General features: G+C 47.7%; 1 protein-coding gene across 1 annotated transcript in view; it reads right to left on the bottom strand.

Moving 5' to 3' along the window:
* CELF2 (CUGBP Elav-like family member 2) overlaps positions 1 to 20280 on the bottom strand; it is a 529514-nt gene extending 509234 nt beyond the window's left edge. The window contains exon 1 of the mRNA XM_077340258.1: positions 19693 to 20280. Within this exon, the coding sequence (XP_077196373.1) occupies positions 19693 to 19745 (53 nt within the window). The 5' untranslated portion in view covers positions 19746 to 20280. The remainder of the gene's footprint in view (positions 1 to 19692) is intronic.
* Between the last annotated feature and the right edge of the window lie 4847 nt (positions 20281 to 25127).

A 25127-nucleotide genomic window follows, 5' to 3' on the forward strand; every position in this document is an offset into this window, starting at 1 on the left:
CAGCAGGGGATGGGACTAAATGTCCTAGATGGCCCATTCTCTAGGATTGTCTACTGCCTAACCATTTAGCTGGAGGTGCCAGGGATTGAACCTGGGACCTTCTGTATGCCAAGCAGATGCTCAAATGTTAAGTCATACCCATCCTCTTGCTCAATGCAAATGCATTATTAGCAGGTCCTTTCAAAAGGCAGGAAGGCTTAATGATACCTATATATGGTCCATCTAGTCCAGAATCTGAAGAACATGAAATACCTATATATGGTCCATCTAGTACAGAATCTGAAGAACATGAGAAGAGCCCTGAATAGCCCTGCTGGATCAGAGCAGGGGTCCATCTAGTATGGAATCCTAAGAACATCAGAAGAGCCCTGCTGGGTCAGATCAGGGGTCCATCTAGTCCAGCATCCTAAGGACATCAGAAGAGCCCTGCTGGATCAGATCAGTGGTCCATCTAGTCCAGCATCATGAGAACATAAGAAGAGCCCTGCTGGATCAGACCAGTGGTCTATCTAGTCCAGCATCCTGAGAACATCAGAAGAGCCCTGCTGGGTCAGATCAGTGGTCCATCTAGTCCAGCATCCTAAGAACATCAGAAGAGACCTGCTGGATCAGACCAGTGGTCCATCTAGTCCAGCATCTTAAGAACATCAGAAGAGGCCTGCTGGATCCGACCAGGGGTCCATCTAGTCCAGCATCCTAAGAAAATCAGAAGAGACCTTCTGGATCAGACCAGTGGTCCATCTAGTCCAGCATCCTAAGAACATCAGAAGAGGCCTGCTGGGTCAGACCAGTGGTCCATCTAGTCCAGCATCCTAAGAACATCAGAAGAGGCCTGCTGGATCAGACCAGGGGTCCATCTAGTCCAGCATCCTAAGAACATCAGAAGAGGCCTGCTGGATCAGACCAGTGGTCCATCTAGTCCAGCATTCCAACCCAGGATCATCTTAGTGGTCTCCCATCCAAATATCAACCAGAGCCAATTCTGCTTAGCTTCCGGGATCTGATGAGATCAGGCAAATCTGGAGCTACCCACATCCGGATACCTAGTGACCTCCCATGCACGTTTAAGCAGATGCACCTCCAAGTTTTCAGAACCATATCCGTAAGCCACAGATCTTGATCTATGGACCTGTGCTCACGAACCATGTACCAGACTTCATGGCAAAGAGTGAAGCACTGTGCGTATTGTTCCTTTTAAACCGGCAAATTCTGGTCCAGCTTCTCAGAACACTAGCAAGACAGAATTAGGAAGATACCAAAGGCTAAGAGCCAGCTTGGTGTGGTGGTTAGGAGTGAGGACTTCTAATCTGGAGAGCCAGGTTCGTTTCTGCACTCCCCCACATGCAACCAGCTGGGTGACCTTGGGCTCGCCACGGCACTGATAAAACTGTTCTACCAAATAGTGATAACAGGGCTCTCTCAGCCTCCCCTCCATCACAGGGAGTCTGTTGTGGGGAGGGGGAAGGGAAGGCGAATGTAAGCCGCTTTGAGACTCCTTCGGGTAGAGAAAAGCAACGTATAAGAACCATCTCTTCTTCTTTTCTTCTTCAGTATATACATGAAACCACAAGCTGTTGTTGTTAAATTATTGAAGGTTGAGAAGACCAAGTCACAACTTTACTGCTTTCTGATGATGGGGTCAGGGCCAAGCCACTGATCTTTCTGTGAAGACAGTAGAATTGCTGGCTTCGGGCTCAGAAATGCCTAGAAATTTGGGGGTTGGAGCCTGAGAAGGGTCAGGTTTCAGGGGGGGAGGAGGCATTCCAAGGGGGTACACTTTAAACCAGGGGTAGTCAACCTGTGGTCCTCCAGATGTTCATGGACTACAATTCCCATGAGCCCCTGCCAGCGGTCGCTGGCAGGGGCTCGTGGGAATTGTAGTCCATGAACATCTGGAGGACCACAGGTTGACTACCCCTGGTTTAAACTATTGAATAGGTGTAATAGAGGTAAGATATATACAAGATTTAGGAGCATTCTATAATATTATGAGATAGAACATTTAATGATTTTAGGCTTATATCATTTTCAGGTATTGAAGTAATAATTTGCTTACAAGCGAGAGGCAGAGTATAGCTTTATTGATATATATTATCATTTATCTCAATGTTAAAAGGTACTAACTTGGAGCAATTATGTTTAGGAACAACCCCTGAGGAAAATTACTCATTGAAAATGGGAGACACCTGAAATCGTTCTGATTGGATCCTACAAGAAAACAGAAAAAGAAGAGACTTTTTACTTTACTTTTCTTTAGTCTGTATAAATTTTTGAAAACATCGGTAGTAGCCTTGGGATAAGTTTTTCTCCCTTTTAGATTGTAGACACTGCAAACCGTCCCTTTTGTCTGTGTTTGCTTGTACCACCTGGAGGTTGGCAACCCTAGACGGTGGTGGCACTCAGGCCTAAAAGCAGTTCTCTCCCTGCCTCCCTCTTTGACCTTTTCATGGACAGTGTCAGGAATCGAACCGGGGACGTTCCACCTGCAAAACATGGGCACAACCCCCTCAGCAACTGCAGCATCACACCAGACATCATTATGGCTGTAAAAACAACGCACCCTTCATTTATTAATGCGGGAGCCCTTTCCGCCGTAAATGCATATTTTTCAAAACCGAAGAGCAATTTATTTCATTTAGATTTATTCTATTATTCATATTCAGTCAGCAAGAATGCCTGAAGGTAGCCTACTATTTTTTTTTAAGAAACAAAACGTTAACACAGTCAAATCAGAAAAGGGTTGTGTGTATGTTTGTTTTTTTTCTTTTAAAGGACTTCTAGCAGCACGGCATTCTGTCCTCTGAAATATTTCCAGAGAGCAGCTGGTGAGGCAGTATATGCTCATGAGCCTTATCAGCAGCTACATTGTTTGCCGGATGAATTCCGCGTCAAATTCAAGGTGTTGGTTTTAACCTTTAAGGCAGGCTTTCTCCACCAGCGTTTTGTGAAACCCTGGGGTTTCTTGACAGCCCCGGAAGGGTTTCCCAAATGGGTGGGAGTTAATTAATTCTTCATATATTTCCAAAATTCGTTCAACGTTTATTGGGCGTTATGACCCTACATGGTCAAGTCGACCTGTCCCACCTGCCCCAAAATGGCCAGTGATGGGCCTGGAGGGGGTGAGAAGGGGAGGGGCCCCAGGGTGGGCGTGTCCACAGCTCTGCTTCCCAACCATATTCTGCACGATCGCACCACTTCTGGGGTATCTTGAAATCTGAAGAATGTTTCAGGGGTTTCCTGACAGGAAAAAAATTGAGAAAGGCTGTTTTAAGGCCTTGTGTATCTAAGGTAACATCTCTCGCAATATACCCTCCCCCACAGACGAACCCTAAAATCTGCAAATGCAAACATAATGGTCGTCCCTGGCCTTAAAGAAGGGTGACTGGCCTCAATTGGGGACAGAGCCTTTCTGGTCCTGGCTCCAACCTGGCAGAATACGCAGCTGGCAAACACGAGAGCCCTGGCTATCAAAGTTCTGCAAAATGGCGCTATTCCACCAGGCATACAGCTGAGGCCAGGATGTACAGATAAACTGCATACACACACCCCTGGAAGATACCCCCATGCCATCTAGATAGCCTGAGAGAGAACATCGGGATAGAGTTTTTATTATTCTTTATTACTGAGAAGGGGAATGGATGAGTACCTGTGTGACTTTTAAGTCTTCGAGAAGGTGGGAAGGCTGGACTGGATGGTCTTTGGTGGTCTCTCCCGCCTCTGTGTGATTCTGATTCTGAAGGATGCCCCCCCCACCTGCCTCATACATGAAATCAAGAATAAAAATCCCCAGACGGTTTCAAACTCGGGTCAACAGAGATTTCCAAACCGCCATCAGACCGTCAAGCTGAAATTGGCACGCGCGCGCCATTTTGCCATCACAAAAAATGCTCATGTTTTGGCTCCACTTCTAAGAAGGTTCTTTCTCCTCAGTTTCTTACTTTAAGGTTCTCTTTCTTAAATGGCCTGCTTGTGAAGGGACAGCACTCCGGTGTCCAAGAGCCATAAAAAAAGGATCAACAGTTCCTTCAGGCCAGGGCCTCTTGACACTGAAAACTGCGCATGTGGGGAACGGGAACAAACAGCAAAGACATAAAAGAATGACGCAAAGGTGTTGTTTTGAACAAAGATTAATTTCTCATGGCCCGTGGTCACCAAGTTGACTCAAGAAGGACCCCAGAGCAAGGTTGGAAACACCTGGGCCAACACCAACAAACTTTTCTTCCCTTTCTTTTACCTCCCGTCACCCACCCTGGGTTTGGTTTGGCCACGGAACAACGGTGACACGCACAAGGACGCAAACAAACGTCCTTGCGTGTCGGCCGAAGAGCGCACGAACGCCGGCTAGCGAATCGCTCACCACAGAAATATTCCAGAATAATAAATTTTTGGCCGCATCGGTCTGGAATTAATAGCTTTCGAGGTTTACCCCTGGCCACAAATTAAAACTTTCTTCAAGGCACCACTGTGGCTCGTAAATCAAGAGAGCCCAAACATTGCTGAACTCCGTAACCAGATAGGAGGATTTTTATTGGCATGTGGGCTGGTACGGTTACCGGGAAAATAAGGTTCGAGAGCAAAACAAGCCCTGACATTTCCAGAAGTAGTTTTATTCCAGATCAGATAAAACATTGCGGAGAGCCAGATCCAGACAGGATAAACAAACTAGCCTTCTGAGGCACGATTGCTTAAAAGATCGGGACCAGAAACCTAAACCGTGGGGGAAGGGGAACACAAATTCCCCTCCCCACATCAAGGCACCCAAATTCTTAGAATCATCCGGTTGGAAGGGATATCTGTGGTCATCTAGTCCAACCCCCTGCAGAATGCAGGAAACTCACAACTACCTACCTACCCAGTTCCGTACCCAGATGATGCTCCCCCTCCAAAAAAAAACCTGGGATCCCTGGCTATTTGGCCTGGAGAAATTTTGCCTCTCGAACCCAAAGTGTTGATCAGAATTACGGCTGACTGCATAGCTTTTATTTAACAGGACTCATCCAAATGTGCACGCCCAAAGAGCTTAGGAGCCTCCAAATCTATGCACAATAAATAACAGGTCGGTAATGACCCAACGGTGACTTTTGCTTGGGGATTAAGAAAATGTCGCTTGCAGACTGTCCCAGTACCAAAGCAGAAACCTTCTCACATATTACCAAGGCCCGATTGGGCCACCACCATCTAACACAGGCAGGTATTGGCAGGCACAAAGCTCTTGGAGAACAGCTCGCAGTGAATTTCCATAAAATACTGGCACAGTCTGCTCCAGAGCTTCCCTTGCACATAAGCAAGGGCATTCAAACAAGGAAAGTTCACAGGGTGACCATGCTCCCGCCCGGAGTTCTCTGCACCTCTGGTTCTTATTGGCCCCACAACTTCTTTGGTGCTAACCACAAAGGGCTACGGGTCTTTGGGTGCAGAGAGTACGGGGACTCGTCTGCCGCATCTTTCTTTCTTCCCCGATTGGGGGCAGTCCACGGTTTCCAGCAGGAAGGCAGGAAAATGCAGCTGGGTCCACAGTTCTATAGCATTATGCTTTCTCAACTGGAGCCAGGATCCTTTGGGATGCAGAGAGGCGCCGGATTTCTCCAGAGGAGGAAGCAGGAAAAGGGGAGGAGGAAATGGGATGTCCCTTGCAAGTCACTGCGGATCCCCTGCTGGTATTTCCCTGGCAAGGGATACGTGACATCACACCAGATGACCCATTATAGCTTTTGCATTTTCCAGTATTTTAACCACTATTTGTGAAACCCTGGAGTTTCTTGATGGTTCTGTAAGGGTTTCCCAAATGGGGGAGGGGAATTAATTATTAAAATTAATTAATTTTTAACACATTTTCTTATATTTGTTATTTATATTTTAACATATACCGCCGCTCTCAAAGATTCACGGCGGTTTACAAGAAAAGAATACAACAACCCTTCAAATCCCCAGGCAGAAAAGATGGCAATTCACTAAAATTAATCCCCCATCTTCTCCCCTGTCCAGAGTGCAGTCAGGAGGTCCTTCATTAGGAGCGAGGGTCCTGATCTCATTGCTTCTAGGGCAGGGGTCCCCAACCCCCAGTCCGGGGACCAGGACCGGTCCGTGGATCAGTCGGTACCGGGCCGTAGCTCCTCCTCGTCCTCCTCCCGGCTGCTGCCTCGGGGGCTGCCCTGCCACTCTGCCACCGGCTCACCTTTGGTGCTCTCCAGGGGCCACCATGGCTGAGGATCCCCCTCGGCGTGGCACTACACAGCTGCTGCTGGCAGTGCCCCACAGTGGGCAGCAGGAAGTCATATAGAAATACTAAGTAGGGTAGAGGGATGCCAACCTGTCTCGTGCCAAGGAAATTCACTGGGCAAAATTGGGCCAGTCACTTTCTCTCCCCCTAATCCTGCCCCACAGGGTTGTTGTGAGGATTTATGTATTTGTCACATCATAGGGCATGCGTAATGTCGCTGGGAGATACAGGGAGCATCTGGCAGCCAGGCAAGGGAGGTTTGGGGATGGTTTGCCGTTACCTGCCTCTGCATCCTGACCCCTATTGTCATGGAGGTCTCGCATCCAAATACTATGAAGTGTTGGCCCTGCTTAAAGGTAAAGGTAAAGGTATCCCCTGTGCAAGGACTAAGTCATGTCTGACCCTTGGGGTGACGCCCTCCAGCGTTTTCATGGCAGACTCAATACGGGGTGATTTGCAAGTGCCTTCCCCAGTCATTACCGTTTACCCCGCAGCAAGCTGGGTACTCATTTTACCGACCTCGGAAGGATGGAAGGCTGAGTCAACCTTGAGCCGGCTGCTGGGATTGAACTCCCAGCCTCATGGGCAGAGCTTCAGACTGCATGTCTGCTGCCTTACCACTCTGCGCCACAAGAGGCCCTGCTTAACTTCTGAGATTTGACAAGATCAAGCTAGCCTGGGTTATCCAGGGCAGGGCTGTTTTGAGAATAAAAAGAGGGAGGGGGCATGCTGTTGTAGGTCGCCCTGGGCCCCCCCCCTTGGGAAAGAAAAGCCATCTATAAATATCTAGGGAAAACAAATATCGCAAGTAGGTCACTGCCGATTCAGGTTTGATTCTCTCCAGCGGACTTTTCTGTACCATAGTAACAATAGTAACAATATTCAGAACAGCGCAGCTTTCTGGCTGGCCTTTTGCTCATTTGTATCAAATCTCGAATTACAATTTGGAGCAGGCCGCGTACTTCACTCCTGCCACGGCTAAGGTCTTGCGTAAAAGAAACAACCGCAAAGACACGCAACTCCAGAGCATGTTTGTGGGCAACCTCTCTTTCTTGGCTGGGCGCTGCTTGCTAGATAAGGATAGCCGAACTTGCAAAAACCAAAAAAAACACACACACACACAAACACACAAACACAGCCTCGTAACCCTGGAAACTTTTTAATTGCAATTGCCGGTCAGGCCGAGGTGCTACACAAGGTTGTGGCCCGTGATCCGTCTTGTGACGTGGCTCAGAAACCGGAGAATTCGTTCCCATGCCGTTCCAATAAAATGATACACAGGAGGACAATCAGATGTTCCCTCTAAGTCTGAACGGGGCTTGTTTTTAATTTCGCTGCGCGGACAAAATTCTCATTAACATGAGATTAAGAGGGAGGAAGATAACAAAAACAGCTCGGGATACAAGTTAGAGGACGACGACGGGGCTCAAGGCTCTGGAACAAACGGCGCTCACAAAACCGTCTGTGGGAACAGAGTGCAAGCTTTCATTAAGTAAAGGTAAAGGTACCCCCTGTGCAAGCACTGGGTCATGTCTGACCCTTGGGGTGACGCCCTCCAGCGTTTTCATGGCAGACTCAATACGGGGTGGTTTGCCAGTGCCTTCCCCAGTCATTACCGTTTACCCCCCAGCAAGCAAGCTGGGTACTCATTTTACCAACCTCGGAAGGATGGAAGGCTGAGTCAACCTTGAACTGGCTGCTGGGATCGAACACCCAGTCTCATGGGCAGAGCTTTCAGACTGCATGTCTGCTGCCTTACCCCTCTGCGCCACAAGAGGCTCTTAGCTTTCATTACACTTTCCAAAAACCTCACAAAACCATGCTGCGTCTCATGTAATTCCACCGAGCTGGACGTTTGACCTTAAGGTTAAAACCCAGCCTATTTGTATAAAAGAAAATTTGTCCGAGGAACATAATTGCTGTAGCAACAAAAACCCACGGGCTCCTATTCGATTAAGATATTTAAAAAACAAACAAACATTCACATAAATGAGAAAATAGATACAACCATGAGCTAAAAGAAAGCAGGAAAAAACATACGTCTTCTGTTATTATTAGTGTAATAAAATCCCATTGGATAAAGAGATTTGGCAAATTCTAAGGAATTCTAAGAGACAGTTTAGTGTAGTGGTTAAGAGCGGCGGCTTCTAATCTGTCACAGCCCTGATGGTGCTGTTTTCACAGAGCAGTTCTCTCAGGGCTCTCTCAGCCTTATCTCCCTCACAGGGTTTCTGTTGTGGGGAGAGGAAAGGGAAGAATCACAGAATCACAGAGTTGGAAGGAGCCATACAGGCCATCTAGTCCAACCCCCTGCTCAACGCAGGATCAGCCCTAAGCATCCTAAAGCATCCAAGAAAAGTGTGTATCCAACCTTTGCTTGAAGATTGCCAGTGAGGGGGAGCTCACCACCTCCTTAAAATCACAGAGTTGGAAGGGATCTCCTGGGTCATCTAGTCCAACCCCCTGCACTATGCAGGACACTCACAACCCTATCGCTCCTCCACTGTCACCTGCCACCCCCTTGGCTAACATCATTCATTCATTCATTCATTCATTCATTCATTCATTCATTCATTCATTCATTCATTCATTCATTCATTCATTCATTCATTCATTCATTCATTCATTCATTCATTCATTCATTCATTCATTCATTCTCTATGCCCATAAGGCTCAGGATGGTTTATATAAAATGTCATGGGTATACATTGAAATCTAGGGAGAGTAACATAACAGTGGTTCCAAAATGGAACATAACAGATCATAACAAAACACTATAACAGATTTATAGTGTGACAACAACTCTCAACTTTTTACATGAACCTGCATGGCTCAGAATACGGAGGGGGGAGCTTCAGGCAGCATGTCGGCTGCCTTACCACCCTGCACTACAAGAGGCTCTAAAATACAATATAAGTATCTTCAAATAGTAAAGCAAATCCAATTAACGGCCTGGACCAGTAGTCCCCAACCCCCGGTCCGGGGACCAATACCGGTCCGTAGATCAGTCAGTACCGGGCCACAGCTCCTCCTCCCCGGCTGCTGCCTCGGGGGCTGCCCTGCCACTCTGCCGCCGGCTCCCCTTTGGTGCTCTCCAGTGGCTGCCATGGCTGGGGCTCCCCCTCGGTGTGGCACTCCGCAGCTCCTGCTGGCAGTGCCCCCCAGCGGGCAGCAGGAAGTCAGGGGCGCCAGCGGGAAAGCAAGCAGAGCAGGGGCTCAGGCAGCGGCAGCCCTCTGCAAAAGACTACCCCCCCCCCGGGCCTCAGTAAAATTGTCAAACATTGACCGGTCCCCGGTGATAAAAAGGTTGGGGACCACTGGCCTGGACAATCAAATCTCTCCAGTCCCGGGCCCAAGTGCAGACCTTCCTGAAATACCAACAGAGCCATTAAGATTCACAGCTGTTTTTTTTTTTCCTTCTCAGAAGATTTGGTTTTGAGACCCTGCTTTGCACTACCCGAAGGGGTCTCAAAGTGGCTTGCAATTGCCTTGCCTTCCTCTCCCCGCCACAGACACCCTGGGAGGCAGGTGAGTCCGAGCGAGCTCTGGAAGAACTGTGACTGGCCCAAGGTCACCCAGCTGGCAGCCTGTGGAGGAGAAGCAGGCTTCAGGTGGAGGGAAAAGAGTAGGTTTTTATATCCCACTTCTCTCTACCCTCAAGAGCCTCAAAGTGGCTGAGCTGCTTCTCCTCCCAACAGAACCCTGTGAGGAAGGTGGGGCTGAGAGCTCTGAGAGAACTGTGACCGGCCCAAGGTGCCCCCGCAGCCTTCACATGGAGGAGTGGGAATGCCTCCAGATTGGAAGCCGCCACTCTTAACCACCCTAACACGCTGGCTCTAAGCACGCGGCCGACAGATAAGCCCCAGCAACCAGATAACGGCAAATGCAAAACGGCGAACATAAATTCCCGGAGCAGATTCTGCACGCAGCAGAACGTGCTCAGGACGCAGGCCCGCGTTTGCCGCATTCTTGAGCGGAAAACTAAGATTTGCCAAAGCAAACTGAAACGCCAACGGGAGGCCGTCGGCGCACGAAACTCCCGCACATGCTCCTCTGCAGAAGCAGCGATGCCCATCTTGGAACGAGCCCCCCCCCCCCGATCGACCCTCAGAACAGGACGATCCACCGTGAAGAACCGTGGAAGATCCCCTGACACCCCCCCCCTCTGTGGCTATTTTAAGGCCATGCTCAAAGATGGCAAAGAGCAGCTCTCCTCCCTTATGTAAGAAGGAACTTGGGGGGAGGGGGGCAGATGTTGAACTCCAGCCAAAGTTTCTTTCCCATCCCACTGAGGAGTTCCCTTGCCTAGCAGCAAAACACAACAACAGCACAATGGAGGAGGGGGGGGCACACACAGAGGGGCGATGAATGGGCAAATCCTACCAAAATGATCTACCGGGACATTCCCATTTCTGTCAGGCCTCTCTTCCATTTCCCATTTCAACAGCAGGCAAAACCATACAGGAAAGGCAGGAGAAGCTGTTACAAGTAGGGGACGAACCAGCACAGGGGACAAAAGCATTTTGGAGAACTGCGTTCAAACCCCTACTTTGCTACCCCCCCCCCCAAAATAAACTTTTATAGGGAGTTTCCTGTTTTTCCGTTCAGCCACCCTTCGTGGATCAGAATCTGCAGAACAAGTGCTTGGACGCCCATTGGGGTGCTTTTTAGTGTACGGATGAACACGAAGCTGCCTGTTGCTACCCCTGTCCAGATATTACGGTGGACACCTGTATACCTTGCCCATACTTGCTGATGCCTGTCTGTAGAAAGAGCCAAGGCATGCTTGATTTACCAAGGAGATAAATATCTGAATCCCAGAGTCAGGAGACAACATCAGGGAAGGTCTCGGCTTCTGGGTCCAGAGGAACTGGTTGGCTACTGTGGGAGCCAGGATGCTGGACTGGATGGACCACTGGTGTCATCCAGCAGAGTTCATTGTATGTTCTTACAGCCAGTTTGGTGTCGTGGTTAGGAGTGCGGACTTCTAATCTGGCATGCCAGGTTCGATTCTGCGCTCCCCCACATGCAGCCAGCTGGGTGACCTTGGGCTAGTCACAGCACTGGTAAAGCTGTTCTGACGGAGCAGTGATATCAGGGCTCTCTCAGCCTCACCCACCTCACAGGGTGTCTGTTGAGAGGAGAGGAAAGGGAAGGCAAATGTAAGCCTCGTTGAGACTCCTTCGAGTAGAGAAAAGCAGCATATAAGAACCAACTCTTCTTCTTCTTCTTCTTCAGTAATATCAGGGCTCTCTCAGCCTCACCCACCTCACAGGGTGTCTGTTGTGGGGAGAGGAATGGGAAGGCGACTGTAAGCCGCTTTGAGCCTCCTTCGGGTAGGGAAAAACGGCATATAAGAACCAACTCTTCTTCTTCTTCATTCTTTTAAAAATTTAAAATGGCCATTAAATATAGCGTCCTCTCCCCAAAAGGTAACAATCTGTGTGTTTTTAAAATTTGCCTCATCTGTAGTATAGGAAAGACAGTGATGAAAGGGATGACTTTTGTTCCCTTTCTCAGAGCTTGCGGACCCGTATAAAACGCTGCTCTATTTAGGGCCTCGTCCCCAGCCGCTTCCAAATCTGGGCAATCGGCACAATCTTTTATTGACATTTCAATTGGGTGAAGTTAGCGTCTCTCTTTGTCCTGCAAGAAATAAGTCTTGTTCATGATCCAAAACCCTTGGCTGCTTTCTGGAGAGATTATTTATCCTGAGAACTCGCTTCGGGCTACGGTGGTAAATACAAGCGGGGAAAGTCCTGGCTGAAATGTCACGTAGCTTTAGCGTTGCCAGACTCCAGGGGGGGCCTGGAGATCGATCAGCATTAGAAATGATCTCTAAAACGAGAGATCAGTCCCCCTGAAAGAAAGGGCTGCTTGGAGGGCCAACACTGAGAGCCAGTTTGGTGTAGTGGTTAGGAGTGCGGACTTCTAATCTGGCATGCCGGGTTCGATTCTGCACTCCCCCCACATGCAGCCAGCTGGGTGACCTTGGGCTTGCCACGGCACTGATAAAACTGTTCTGACCGAGCAGTGATATCAGGGCTCTCTCAGCCTCCCCTCCCTCCCAGGGTGTCTGTTGTGGGGAGAGGAATGGGAAGGCGATTGTAAGCCACTTTGAGACTCCTTTGGGTAGGGAAAAGCAGCATAGAAGAACCAACTTCTTCTTCTTCTTGTTCTTCTTGTTCATTGCGGCCTTCTGCCCTCCTGAGGACCCATCCCTCCCCAAACCTCGCCCTCTGGAGGAGTCACCTCCAAAATCTCTAGGTATTCCCCAAATCATAGTTGTCAACACGGCTTTCAGTGTCCAAACTTAACCTGGCAGAACCTGGTTGGCCTATTTCGTTATCCTCAGACGCTTCTGATACCTTCACCTAAACAGCGCCCAATTCAGTATCCTGCCGTTCAACCTCAACGCCCGCCAATTTCAGATTTTATCTGGATACGGATTCTCGTCCTCGCGTCCGGACCTCCCTCTAGCGGAGGATACGCTGCCGATACCAAGCAGGGCCTTCTATGCTGCTATCGTGGTGCTGTCTTCATGGACGCTCCCTGTCTCGCTGGATCTTTTATGAATACAGGCCCCTGTCAACCTATGGACATCAGCTCTTAATTTTTGTCAAAGTGTATCACTGCCTATCTAATTGCCGGATTTGGGGCACTGTTTGTTGTTCGCCGCTGGGATTCTTACGAACAGTTTAGCAGAATGTTATCTCAGAAACGAGCCATGTCAATCATAGAATCCTAGAGTCGGAAGGGACCTCATGGGTCATCTAGTCCAACCCCCTGCACCATGCAGGACACCCACAACCCTCTTGCTCATCCACTGTCACCTGCCACCCCCTTGAGCCTTCACAGAATCAGCCTCTCTGTCAGATGGCTCTCCAGCCTCTGTCTAAAAACCTCGAAGATGGAGAACCTACCACCTCAGCAGAACAATTACGGTTCGAGGCCAGTGAGACCCACAATAATTTTGGGGAGTAAGTTTCCCAGAGTCGAAGCACTTTTCCATGGAGATGAGTATAAATTGAGTTTTTGGAGGCCTTTGATCCTAGAGGCAGTCCTCAAACAAAGGAATTTCAATTGATTCACTTCAGAACCGCAGACCCTCCCAGGTCATAGGATTCATAACTCTCCACAGATGATAATTTCCCTTCTGCTCTAGTCAGGTTGGCTACAAGAAGAAGACTAATTGGTTTTTATACCCCGCTTTTCACTACCTGGAAGAGTCTCAAAGCAGCTTACATTCACCTTCCCTTCCTCTCCCCAAAGCAGACACCTTGTGAGAGTGGTGAGGCAAAGAGAGCTGTGACAGAACTGCTCTGTAAGAGCAGCACTTTCAGGGCTGTGACTAGCCCGAGGTCGCCCAGCTGGCTGCGTGTGAAGGAAGAGTGGGGGAATCAAACCCAGTTTTCCAGATTAGAGGGTGCCGCTCATAACCACCACGCCACACTGGCTCTCAGGGCCCTGAAAGAGTTTTCACTGTTTATTTACATGCATGCGTTTTTATGAGTAATAGAGCATGGGTTTGGAAACACCTTAAAGACTAACAAAATACGTGTGGCAGGCTGTGAGCTCTCATGAATCTCAGCTCACTTATTCAGCTGAGAGTAATAGAGGCAAGGCACAACCCGGGGTCCCCCACCCTTTTGAGCCTGAAGGGATTCTGACCCAGTGTGGCGGGAATAACAACAAAGTGGATGCTACGGGAGGCGGAGCCAGCCACAAAATGGCTGCCACAACCGACCTTCAGCCACAAAATGGCTGCCACAACCGACCTTCGGCCATATCATTTAGATCCGTGTGCTGTGATGGCAGCAGCTGCCAAAGCTTTTAAAAAATCTGCACAGCCAATCAAATCTCCAATAGGTAATCAGGAGCCTTGCTGGGCAAAACCTGCACCTGGCCCCGCCCACTTCCTAAAAATCCTTGCTAGGCAACTGAATGTGGGCTGGGGACACCATAGCACCCATGGACACCATGTTCAGGAAGCACCCCTGGGACACACTCATGAAGAGACTTAACGTCTTCAGAACCTCAGGAAGCGAACTCACAAATGAAGAATGAAAACCCAGCAACTTGTGCTCAGTTTTAAGATGTTCCTGTAATCTAGGGCCAAACTAAAAACAGAGATTAGGGAACTGCCCCAGGTGAAAAGGATAAAAGAGAACACACACAAAGATATTAAATGCCTGGGGTGTTCTCTTATATTTATTTGTTTATGCATTTCTGTATCGCCGCTCTCCAAAGGTTTTATGGCAGTTTACAGCAGTAATAAAAGTAATTCAAGTATTTAAAAGGCTGCCATATAGAGGATGGAGCAGAGTTGTTCTCTCTTGTTAGAGCGGTTCCTCAGTGGAACAGGCTTCCTCGGGAGGTGGTGGGTTCTCCATCTTTGGAGATTTTAAAGCAGAGGCTGGATAGCCATCTGACAGAGAGGCTGATTCTGTGAAGGCTCAAGGGGGTGGCAGGTGACAGTGGATGAGCAATAGGGTTGTGAGTATCCTGCATAGTACAGGGGGTTGGACTAGATGACCCAGGAGGTCCCTTCCAATTCTATCATTCTACGATTCTAAAAAAATACAATAAAAACCCACAAAAACACCCCATAGCAACAATTACAAATTAATCACAATCGATCAGATGGCGATCCAATTCTTGTAAGAGCACTAATCTTAACTCCCCTCTGTTCAGCCCAAGGATCAGTTCTCTTCCGCTAGGGGCGAGGGACCAGATCTAATGAACAATGGGAGGGAGGGATCCTCCGATGGTAACACCAGGACACCGCTTTGCCTCAACCATACATCTGGTGGAAGAGCCCCGTCTTACAAGCCCTGCGGAAAGCTGGCAACTCTGGCAGTGCCCCCAGCTTTTCCAGGAGCTCATCCACACACAATCACCTTTCCTAAATAACCAAGGTGATCAGATTGTCCCACTTTTGGAGGAACATCTGGGAGTACCTGGCAAATTGTACTTATGAAATTAAAAAAATATATATTACAATACTATATTTGCGTTCTATAAGTTCGATGAAAATTTTTGTTGCTCTGTATAGACCAAATTTTTAATCAAGAACCCCCCCCCACCCCACCCCGGTCAATGGTGTCCTGCTTTACCAATGTTAAAATCTGGTCACCTTATAAATAGCAAATATCTCTGGCTGCAGTTCTCTTCTGTAAATCCAGAGGAGAAACTCCAAACCGACCAACCAAGAAGGCAGAACTTCATCAATTAAGAAACAGGGTCTGAAATCCTTTGTGGAACCTTTCATGGATCTTTATCAGCAACTTCTGTACGGTTGGGTAGCAAAAACCGGAACCGATATCAGTAGTGACTCAGTGGTTCTTGTTGACACATAGTCCCATCAACCTCTCATCCTTCAATGCACTTTTGCTTCCGCCAAATTAAACGCATGAACTGCAGAGAACAGTTTGGGAACTGTTCATCCTTATTCTCTTTTTAAGAAGTGAAAGATCAGGCATGCTACAACTTCCTATGCTTGTTTTTTTTTTTTTTTGGGGGGGGGGTTAAGAACAGGTTTCAGCAGGAATAACCTCCCAATGACCTGAAAAAAAAAACAGAGGGAAGACTTTATCATTGTATGCTTTTACTAGTATGTAAACCTCCCTGACCTTTTTGGAAGGGCAGTATAACAATGTTTGAGAGAGTGTTTGTGTAACTGATTAATCAATCAATCAATTAAGTTGTTCTTCTGGAAGATCTCCATGTCCCAACTAGAAGAAGAAGAAGAGTTGGCTTTTATACACTGCTTTTCTCTACCTGTAGGAGCCTCAGAGTGGCTTACAGTCGCCTCCCCTTTCCTCTCCCCGCAACAGACACCCTGTGAGGGAGGGAGGCTGAGAGAGCCCTGATATTACTGAAGATGAAGAAGTTGGTTCTTATATGCCGCTTTTCTCTACCCGAAGGAGTCTCAAAGTGGCTTACTGTCACCTACCTTTTCCTCTCCCCACAACAGACCCCCTGTGAGGTGGGCGAGGCTGAGAGAGCCCTGATATCACTGCTCAAAACAGCTTTATCAGTGCTGTGGCGAGCCCAAGGTCACCCAGCTGGCTGCATGTGGGGGAGCGGGGAATCAAACTCGGCTTGCCTGATTAGAAATCCTCACACCTAACCACGACACCAAGCTGGCTCTCCAGAGGTCCCAGTACAAATGCAAAAGACCCATCCGTGGAAGAGTGGCCAAGTGAAAAAGAAACTGAGGAGGCGTCAAAATCAAACCCAAGAATCCAGCTTTGTTGTTTATAAATTATTGGCCAAAACAAGAGGCACTTTTATATGACTCTTTTCCAGTGGCAAAAAGAAATAATTAAAAGAGGATACTTGCTGGCCCCATCCGTCTCCACGTAGACACTCAAAAGCCTTGAATAAATCATTGTGGGTCTTCAAGGTGTTCCTGGGCTCTATTTTTGTTGTGCTACTTCAGACCAACACGGCGGCCCACTTGAATCTATCCGTATTCGGTATGTAACGTTAAGATGATGTAGCAAACTAAGATATGTATTGGTCAACCCAAAATAATAATAACCAGCCAATTTCAGAACCTTGGCCCCTTTTCCCAAGCATACGAACGCTTCCCAAATACAACCTGCCCACCAGGTGAATATATCACAGATGCTACATTTTTGAATCATAGAGTTGGAAGAGACCTCCTGGGTCATCTAGTCCAACCCCCTCCACTGTGCAGGACACTCACAGCCCTCTTGCTCCTCCACTGTCACCTGCCACCCCCTTGAACCTTCACAGAATCAGCCTCTCCATCAGATGGCTACCCCAGCCTCTGTTTAAAAATCTCCAAAGATGGAGAACCCATCACCTCCTGAGGAAGTCTGTTCCACTGAGAATCCACTTGTTTAGATGGGATTTCTTTCTAATTAATTTCATCCCATTGGTTCTGGTCTGTCCCTCTGGGGCAAGAGAGAACAACTCAGCTCCATCCTCCATATGGCGGCCTTTCCAATACTTGAAGATGGTTATCAGATCCCCTCTCAGCCGTCTCCTCTCCAGGCTAAACAGACCAAGCTCCCCCAACCTTTCCTCATACGTCTTGGTCTCCAAACCCCTCACCATCTTTGTTACCCTCCTCTGGACACGCTCCAGTTTGTCTACATGCTTCTTCAACTGGGGTGCCCAAAACTGAACACAGTGCTCCAAGTGAGGCCAAACCAGAGCAGAGTACAAAAAGCTTGTGCGCACTTCTGCCCATTGACGAAAGCCGCAAAACTACAACACTGGAGTGCAGAAACCTTAGCCCATCAGCTGGGAAAACCTTTCTAAATGGTATCAAGTACAAAGATGGAAAGCAACCAAAGAGTCTACCCAAACTACATTCCTCCATTAGAGGGGAGGGGGAGGGAGTTGTTACTCAGGAAACACCAAAAGTTGCTGGACGGAGTGTCATCCCCAAACTTTTCCTGAAGTTGCCTTTCATTTTGGAAAAGTTCCCCCAGCCTCCCAAAACAGCTGCCTTTTAGAACGGTCACAACAGGTTCCAGTGGGTGCCACAGAAGAACAGGAAAAGATAAAGATGACGTAGGGACAGCCCTTGAAGATTAAACATTTTGCTTCATGCCAAATGCCCTCCAGGATATTCTATCCAACTACAAAGAGGGAAAAGAAATAAAAGTGGAAACTCCACACACACCCCCGACTGAGTGCTAAATATGATTTTAAAATTATCTTTAGCGCATCCACAGGCTTTTGAACTCTGGTGCTGGAGAAGACTCTTGCGAGTCCCTTGGACTGCAAGGTGAACAAACCGGTCAGTCCTAGAGGAGATCAGCCCTGACTGCTCTTTAGAAGGCCAGATCCTGAAGATGAAACTCAAATACTTTGGCCACCTCATGAGAAGGAAGGACTCCCTGGAGAAGAGCCTAATGCTGGGAGCGATCGAGGGCAAAAGAAGAAGGGGACGACAGAGAATGAGGTGGCTGGATGGAGTCACTGAAGCGGTCGGTGCGAGCTTAAATGGACTCTGGGGAATGGTAGAGGACAGGAAGGCCTGGAGGATCATTGTGCATGAGGTTGCGATCAGTCGGACACGACTTCGCAACTAAAAACAACAACAAATTGCATCCACTTCTGGATGCAGACGAGTCCTCCGAAATCCTCTCGCCGAGGCAAGTATTCTTCTTCGCGCAGACAAGTTAAGTGGAGCACAAACTTATCACTGCCTGAACTCCCAGATAAATCCCACTTATAAAACCAATAAAAGACTAACTTCCTCTCAGCTGGGGCTGGAGCAATGCATTCTTGAACGCTCCCTTGAGACCCTCTGCTAGAACATCTGCTTAAAAGTGATTTCCCCCCCTATCTTCAAAACGATTCAATTGCTAGAAACTCCTCTTTTATTTTTTTTGCCTTTCAAAGCCAGAGATTCGTGGGTTAATAATAATAAAAATAATTAAAATAATTCCAGGGTGCTTTTGCATCGGAATTTTCTGATGCGAAACAGGAAAATCTACTTCTAAAGTACACTTATTTAATTATTTATTATATATTTATACACCGCCCTCCCTGGAGGCTCAGGGCGGTTTACATAAGAACAAGGAACAATACGTAAAACGGTCTATAAAAACATTTGAATAACCTTATAATAATAATAACTAATAGTTGTAACCATATAACAATGTAACAGTATAAACAATATAACAATACAACAGTGCAACAATACAAACAGGTCCAGAGCATATTGGTGGAATTCTGAGGTGGGGGGGGAGGCGCAGGGGCCCTTCAGTTGCTGCACTTAAAGTGCATTAGACAACAAGTGCAGAATAAACCATTGGTTAAGAAGAAGAACAAGGACAATAATAGTAACTTTCAGTGTCCTTTTGCAGTTTGATTTTTCTGGTGCAAACAGGAAAGCCTACTTCCAAAGTACATTGAAAGTGCATTATCCAAAATGTGTGGAGTAAACTTTGGCATTATTATTATTATTATTATTATTATTATTATTATTATTATTATTATTATTATTATTATTAGCAACAACAGCAACAACTTTCAGTGTGCTTTTACAATTGGGTTTTCTGGGGCAAAGCAGGAAACCCGACTTCTAAGGTGCATTGAAAGTGCATTATCCTACATGTGCAGAATAAACTGCAGGTTGATGATAATGTTAACTTTCAGTGTGTTTTTGCGCTTGGAATGTCTGTGGCAAAACAGGAAAATCTCCTAAAGTGCATTATCCAGCATGCGTGGAATAAGGGTTGTTATTATTTATTATTATCATCATCAACAACAACATTGTGGCTTGCCTCCTGAGGTCGCAGTTCACTGGGGGTTTAAAAACTCAAACCAACCCAACTCCTCCCCCGCCCCCCAGCAGCCAGACCCCCATCCCCCCATCCCCTTGTGTCTTGAAAACCTCACTCAATTCCTAAAGGGGGTTGTGCCCATATTAGGGGACACCAGGAACGAACGGGGAGAAGCAGGGAGCACAGAGACAGGCCTACCTTAAAACTTTCCAGGTTTTCAGGGGGTCCAAATCCGAAAGGAGAGAAACCATTGTCTTTCCACTCAAAAAAAAAATATATTGCACAGCACAATGCAAAACTGCAAAAAGAGATCCGGCCAGTAAGGAGGAACCAGCCCGCTCGGCTTTAACTGTGCAAGAATGAAAACAGGCAGCTGGGGCGGGCGGGGGTGGGGGAGGACTTAAAGCAACAGTTCTCCCCTATTCTTCCCCCCCCCCTCCCCAGCTGATAAGAATTTATCCGGCTCTTGGCCAGCCCGAGAAAGCAAGCGCGCGTTTTTACGCAGCCTCTTTGCGCGCTCCCGGAGCGCCCTGGTCAATATCTCCTTGCAACTGATCAAGTCTGATCCGCTTTTTGGGGAGGGGGTCTCTCTCTCTCTCTCTCTCTCTCTCTGCCGGACACTGGATTTCCCCAGCCCAATTTTGGATTCAGCTCCGGTTTAGATCCCTTTATTGCTTCCTTTGGAGAACAAGACCGGGCGGGCTCTCCCCCCTTCCCCCCAAAAAGGCTACTTGGGGAGCAGAGTCGAGGGTCTTCTTCCCCCACGGCTCAGAGGCTTCTAAAGCCGCCCACCTCCGCCCCAATTTTGCAAACTTTCCTCCCCCTCTGCCGCTTTGCTCGCCTGGACCCAAGGCGCTGGCTCCTTGCCTCGGTCTGGGTTTGTTTTTTTTGGCTTTTTCGCCCTGGGGAACAGATTTGTTAATTTAAGAGGCACGATTCAAAACAGGCTCCGTCGCTGGCAGCGAGTGCTTTTTCTGAGGAAAGGAGGGCGAGGGGTCAAGGAGACGGAGGCTGCAGAAACTGGGGAGGGGAGAGGTGGCCGCTGAACTCTTGGAATATCCTCCTTCCCCCCCTCCCCCCCATTCCGTTGTTCGCAAATGGATCTGAAATCAGAGTGGACTCCCAGCAGTTTGCAATAATAATAATGCACTTTGAGGACACATTTGGTAATGCACTTTAAATAGTGCACTTTCAGTGCACTTTAGATAGTGCACTTTCAATGCACCCGGCTTCACACAGGAAAACCCAGCAGCGGCAAAAGGGCAGGATCCAACCTGTACAGATTAGCAAGGGGTGGGTTGAGTTTGCTTTAGGCTCAGCAATTCTGCAGTCTGGTGGGTAAGTGGGCTCCCTGCAGTGTAAATTACCCTACTATGGTGGTGGGGAGGGGGAGACACTGGAATGGGTTGAAATGAATTCAGAAGAACGTTCAGCTAAACATCTGGAAGAAGTTCCTGACTCTTAGAGTGGCTCTCCCCCCCCCCCCGGAACAGGCTTCCTCAGGAGGTGGTGGGTTCTCCTTCCTCTCAGCAGAGGGTAGATAGTCATCAGACAGAAATGCTGATTTTATGAACTTAAGCAGATTGTGAGTGGGTGGGCAGGAAGGGATGTAGCAGTGTTTGGCTCTTGTGGCCCTTCCTTGCATACCCAGGGAATTGCTGATTGCCACTGTAGGATGGGAGGTGAATTTCCTCCAGGTCAGGCTGGATTCTGGACATTTTTGGCAGTGGTGGTGGGAGAATCACTTGGGCATGAAATTGGGTCACTGTGGGTGGGCAGGTAGTTGTGAGTTCCAGCATTGTGCAGGGGGTTGGACTAGATGCCTCTAGATGCCTCTAGATGCCTCTGCCATCCAACTCTAGGATTCTATGAATGAAATTTGGTTGAGGGCGTTCAGGCTGCAAATTTTAGATGCATTCAAGGAATACCCTGCCAGTTCTTTTGGTAAGAAAGCAACTAATAAGGCACTGGGATACCTGTCTGGTATATCAAATATTACAATATAATAAACAGACCTCTAAGGAGTCTTCAAACGTCAGTGGATCTTTAATGTCCGGAATATTAAACAAATCCCGACACATTTCACAGTGTGGCTTTTTCAAAGGATGTCAATTCTTAGAAAATATATATAATTAGTGATTGTTCAAAAAATAACAAATGCATAACAGAGATACAACTGAATAATGTCATGAATACATAATTATTTTCAACAGGAAACTTAAATTTAGAGAGCAACGATCTCTTAACAGAGAGTCTGAAAGAATAACAAAACATTACAATTATGATGGAAACATGTACACGAACCTCTACCTAGTCCACAAACTTGTATACCACACGGTCAACCACCGTAAAATGAATTTAATAAACATAGTTGAACAAAAAGGACCACAAAGTCTTAAATTCTTTTTCTCTTTTTAAACCCAAGTTACAAGACTGTTATAACAACTGCTACTCCTGGCTTAAGTAGAGTAAGGATGCCAGTCCGTATGTGGGATGCCCCAGGATTGTAGGTCATATCTGGACTATAGAAGTCAGTTCCCCTGGAGAAAATGGTTGTGTTGGGGTCTGGACTCCATGGCATTATACGCCACTGAGGTTTCTCCCTGCCCCAAACCCCACCCACTCCCAGCTCCACGCCCCAAAATCTCCAGGTATTTTCCAGCCATGAAAAAAGCTTGTACCCAGAATTAAGCTTTGTGGATCTTAAAGGTGCTGCTGGACTCGAAACTTTGTTTTTCTTCCTTTCAGACCCAAGGGGCTACCTGCCTGTATCGGCCTTGGTGGCTGAAGGGTTAAACTTCCCTTTCCTCCCCGGCCCCAGGCAGATTGTGGTCCTTGTGGGAATTGGCAAAGCTGCCTTTTATGACCATCTTGTAAAGTTTCAGCCCTGAGAATGAAAGTGGCCCTGGGCACTCAAAATCCTGGCTTGATTGTCCGGGGCTTCTTTTCCAAGGAAAAAAAACCAAAAACAAACAAGGACGCAATTTAAACAGCACTCCAAGGCTGTCTCTGGCTTAATCAAGAGGGATACAGAGGGATGGTGCTTCTAAGGTTAGGATATAGTTTTCCATTGGACCAGCTGCTTGACCCCTCTGCCGGATTTCAAAGGGGCAGCTGGAAACACAAAATATGTTGCAATGTGATACACCAGGGGTAGTCAAACTGCGGCCCTCCAGATGTCCATGGACTACAATTCCCATGAGCCCCTGCCAGCGTTTGCTGGCAGGGGCTCATGGGAATTGTAGCCCATGGACATCTGGAGGGCCGCAGTTTGACTACTCCTGTGATACACCATTCAGAGATTGATTGAAATGCTGAGATGAAGGACTGGGTGTGCAATCAGAGAAGAAGAAGAAGAAGAAGAAGAAGAAGAAGAAGAAGAAGAAGAAGAAGAAGAAGAAGAAGAAGAAGAAGAAGAAGAAGAAGAAGAAGAAGAATTTTGTACCCTGCTTTATACTATCACAGGGAGTCTTAATGCAGCTGACAATCACCTCCCCTTCCTCTCCCCAAAACAGATACCTCACAAGGTAGGCTGAGAGAGCTCTCAGAGAACTGGGACTAACCCAAGGTCACCCAGCAGGCCTGAAAGCAATTTCCAGTTACTTTTCCCTTCTCTCCCCGACAACAGGCACCCTGTGTGGGAGGTGAGGCCGAGAGAGCTCTTAGAGAACAACAACTGGCCCAAGGTCAGCCAGCTGGCCTCATGTACCTCAAAGTGGCTGACAATCACCTTCCCTCCCTCTCCCTACCACACGCAGCCTGTGAGGCAGGTGGGACTGAGAGAGCTCTGAGAGAACTGTAACGGGCCCAAGGTCACACAGCGGGCTGTATGTGGAGAAGTGGGGAACCAAATCTGCCTCTCCAGCATAGAGGCCGTCGCTCTTCCCCACGACACCATGAAACAGAAGTGACGTCACATCTGAAAGAACCTCTAGAGTCCACCCCAACTTCTGCGGTTAATGGTCTTGCTGGAATGAACAGCTTGGCATGAGGGTGATGCTGAATTTTTAGATCCCCCCTCCCCCACAAACACACGGATGATGTCATGTCTGGTAAGTGTCTGGGTAATGTCACATGTGACTTCCAGGGGCGTGGCCTGGAGGTGTGGCCTGCTGACATCACTTCCGGGGGTTGTCCAGCTCAGAGCCCACTGCTCTAGACCACAACACCACACTGGCTCTGAAATGCGGAGCTTAAATAATGTAGCCCAGCCACAAATATCAGGAGGGGAAAGACCACCTATCTTCAAGGGAAACATTCTCCACAAATAAATTATGTGGATTAAATTTGGCTTTTGGGGGGGGGATTCCTCCGCTCGTTTCGGTCCCCCCAGTTAGGAAACGACCCTTCTTGAACATAACCCTCTTCGGTCCCATTTCTTTCTTCCTCTTTCCAGAGAATGGGTCATGTTTACAAGGAAGATGGGATGTTTCCGTGCCGTTCCGACTGCTTTTCTCAACGGCTGCTCGGAGAAACCGCCCCCGTCCCCTGGAACTCGAGCCAAGTGCCCCTTTGGGTTGACCTACCTGACATTTCACTCACCCTGTACAGCTAGGGGGAAGGAAGGACAACTAAATAAAGAAGTCCAAACAGAAACATTCTAAAAATAAAACCAGGAAAGGTTAAGTATAGCAACGGGGGACGGAGTTTCCAAAATCTGTTGCATCACGCGCAACTTTTTGTAACAATTCCCCCAAAAGCAGTGGAGCGAGTCATTTAATTTGATCTAATTTGATTTTATGCTTGCATTCTGGCCTTCCCTGATGGTTCAGGCCGATGTAGCTCTCACGCTGAGCCTTAATTCGTAGCGTTGTTAGTCAGCGTGGCTCAGTGGTTGCAGGGTTAGGAGCTGAGGAACCCAGGTTCGAATCCCCGCTCTGCCTTGGAAAGTTGCTGGGTGACCTTGGGCCACGTGCACCCCATCAGCCTAGGCTGTAGTTAGGGTTACCAACCTCCAGGTGGCACCTGGAAATCTCCTGCTATTAGAGCTGATTTGATCTCATGCATGGATTTTTGCATCGAATCCTGGCTTCGATCACAGTTTAGTTCACTGCCAAATATCTTCATTACATTTATATTTGCTGAGCTGTTTATTTCGAAACGGTCCCAATTAACAGTTTCCCAAATCAAATATCTAGGCATTAACCTGGCCTCGCTGGCCAGCTCTGGTAACGATTACATATTTCAGTCAATTCAAAGAAGAATCTGGGACATCGAAGGCCAGCTGAACTATGCTGAATTCAATGAAAAGGAACTACACCGTTGATTTCCGAATGTTAGAGATAAAAGAAAAACGAAATCGGCAGGCCAAAATGATAAGTCTGACAGCCACTCTTGTTTGGTGGATAAATCATATAATTTCTGGGCAATCAGAACAAGCTCCTAGGTATATTTTCCCCCGTTTTCAAATACTTCTTCATTGATTGACACTGCAGAGTCTGTAATCCATTTAACAGTAAATTAAGATGTATCTCCTGGCTTTAAGCTCTCTATCTTGAGGCAATTTATTCATACATAGTGGCTGTAAGATTTATCATTTTGGCCTGCTGATTTTGTTTTTCTCTTATCTGTAACAGTGGAACTATGCTGGCATGGGCGGGCCATGCTCCCCATGCTTCCTGGGCCTCACTTAT

Source organism: Paroedura picta, chromosome 5 (assembly GCF_049243985.1).
Source record: "Paroedura picta isolate Pp20150507F chromosome 5, Ppicta_v3.0, whole genome shotgun sequence".
Lineage (NCBI taxonomy): Eukaryota > Metazoa > Chordata > Lepidosauria > Squamata > Gekkonidae > Paroedura > Paroedura picta.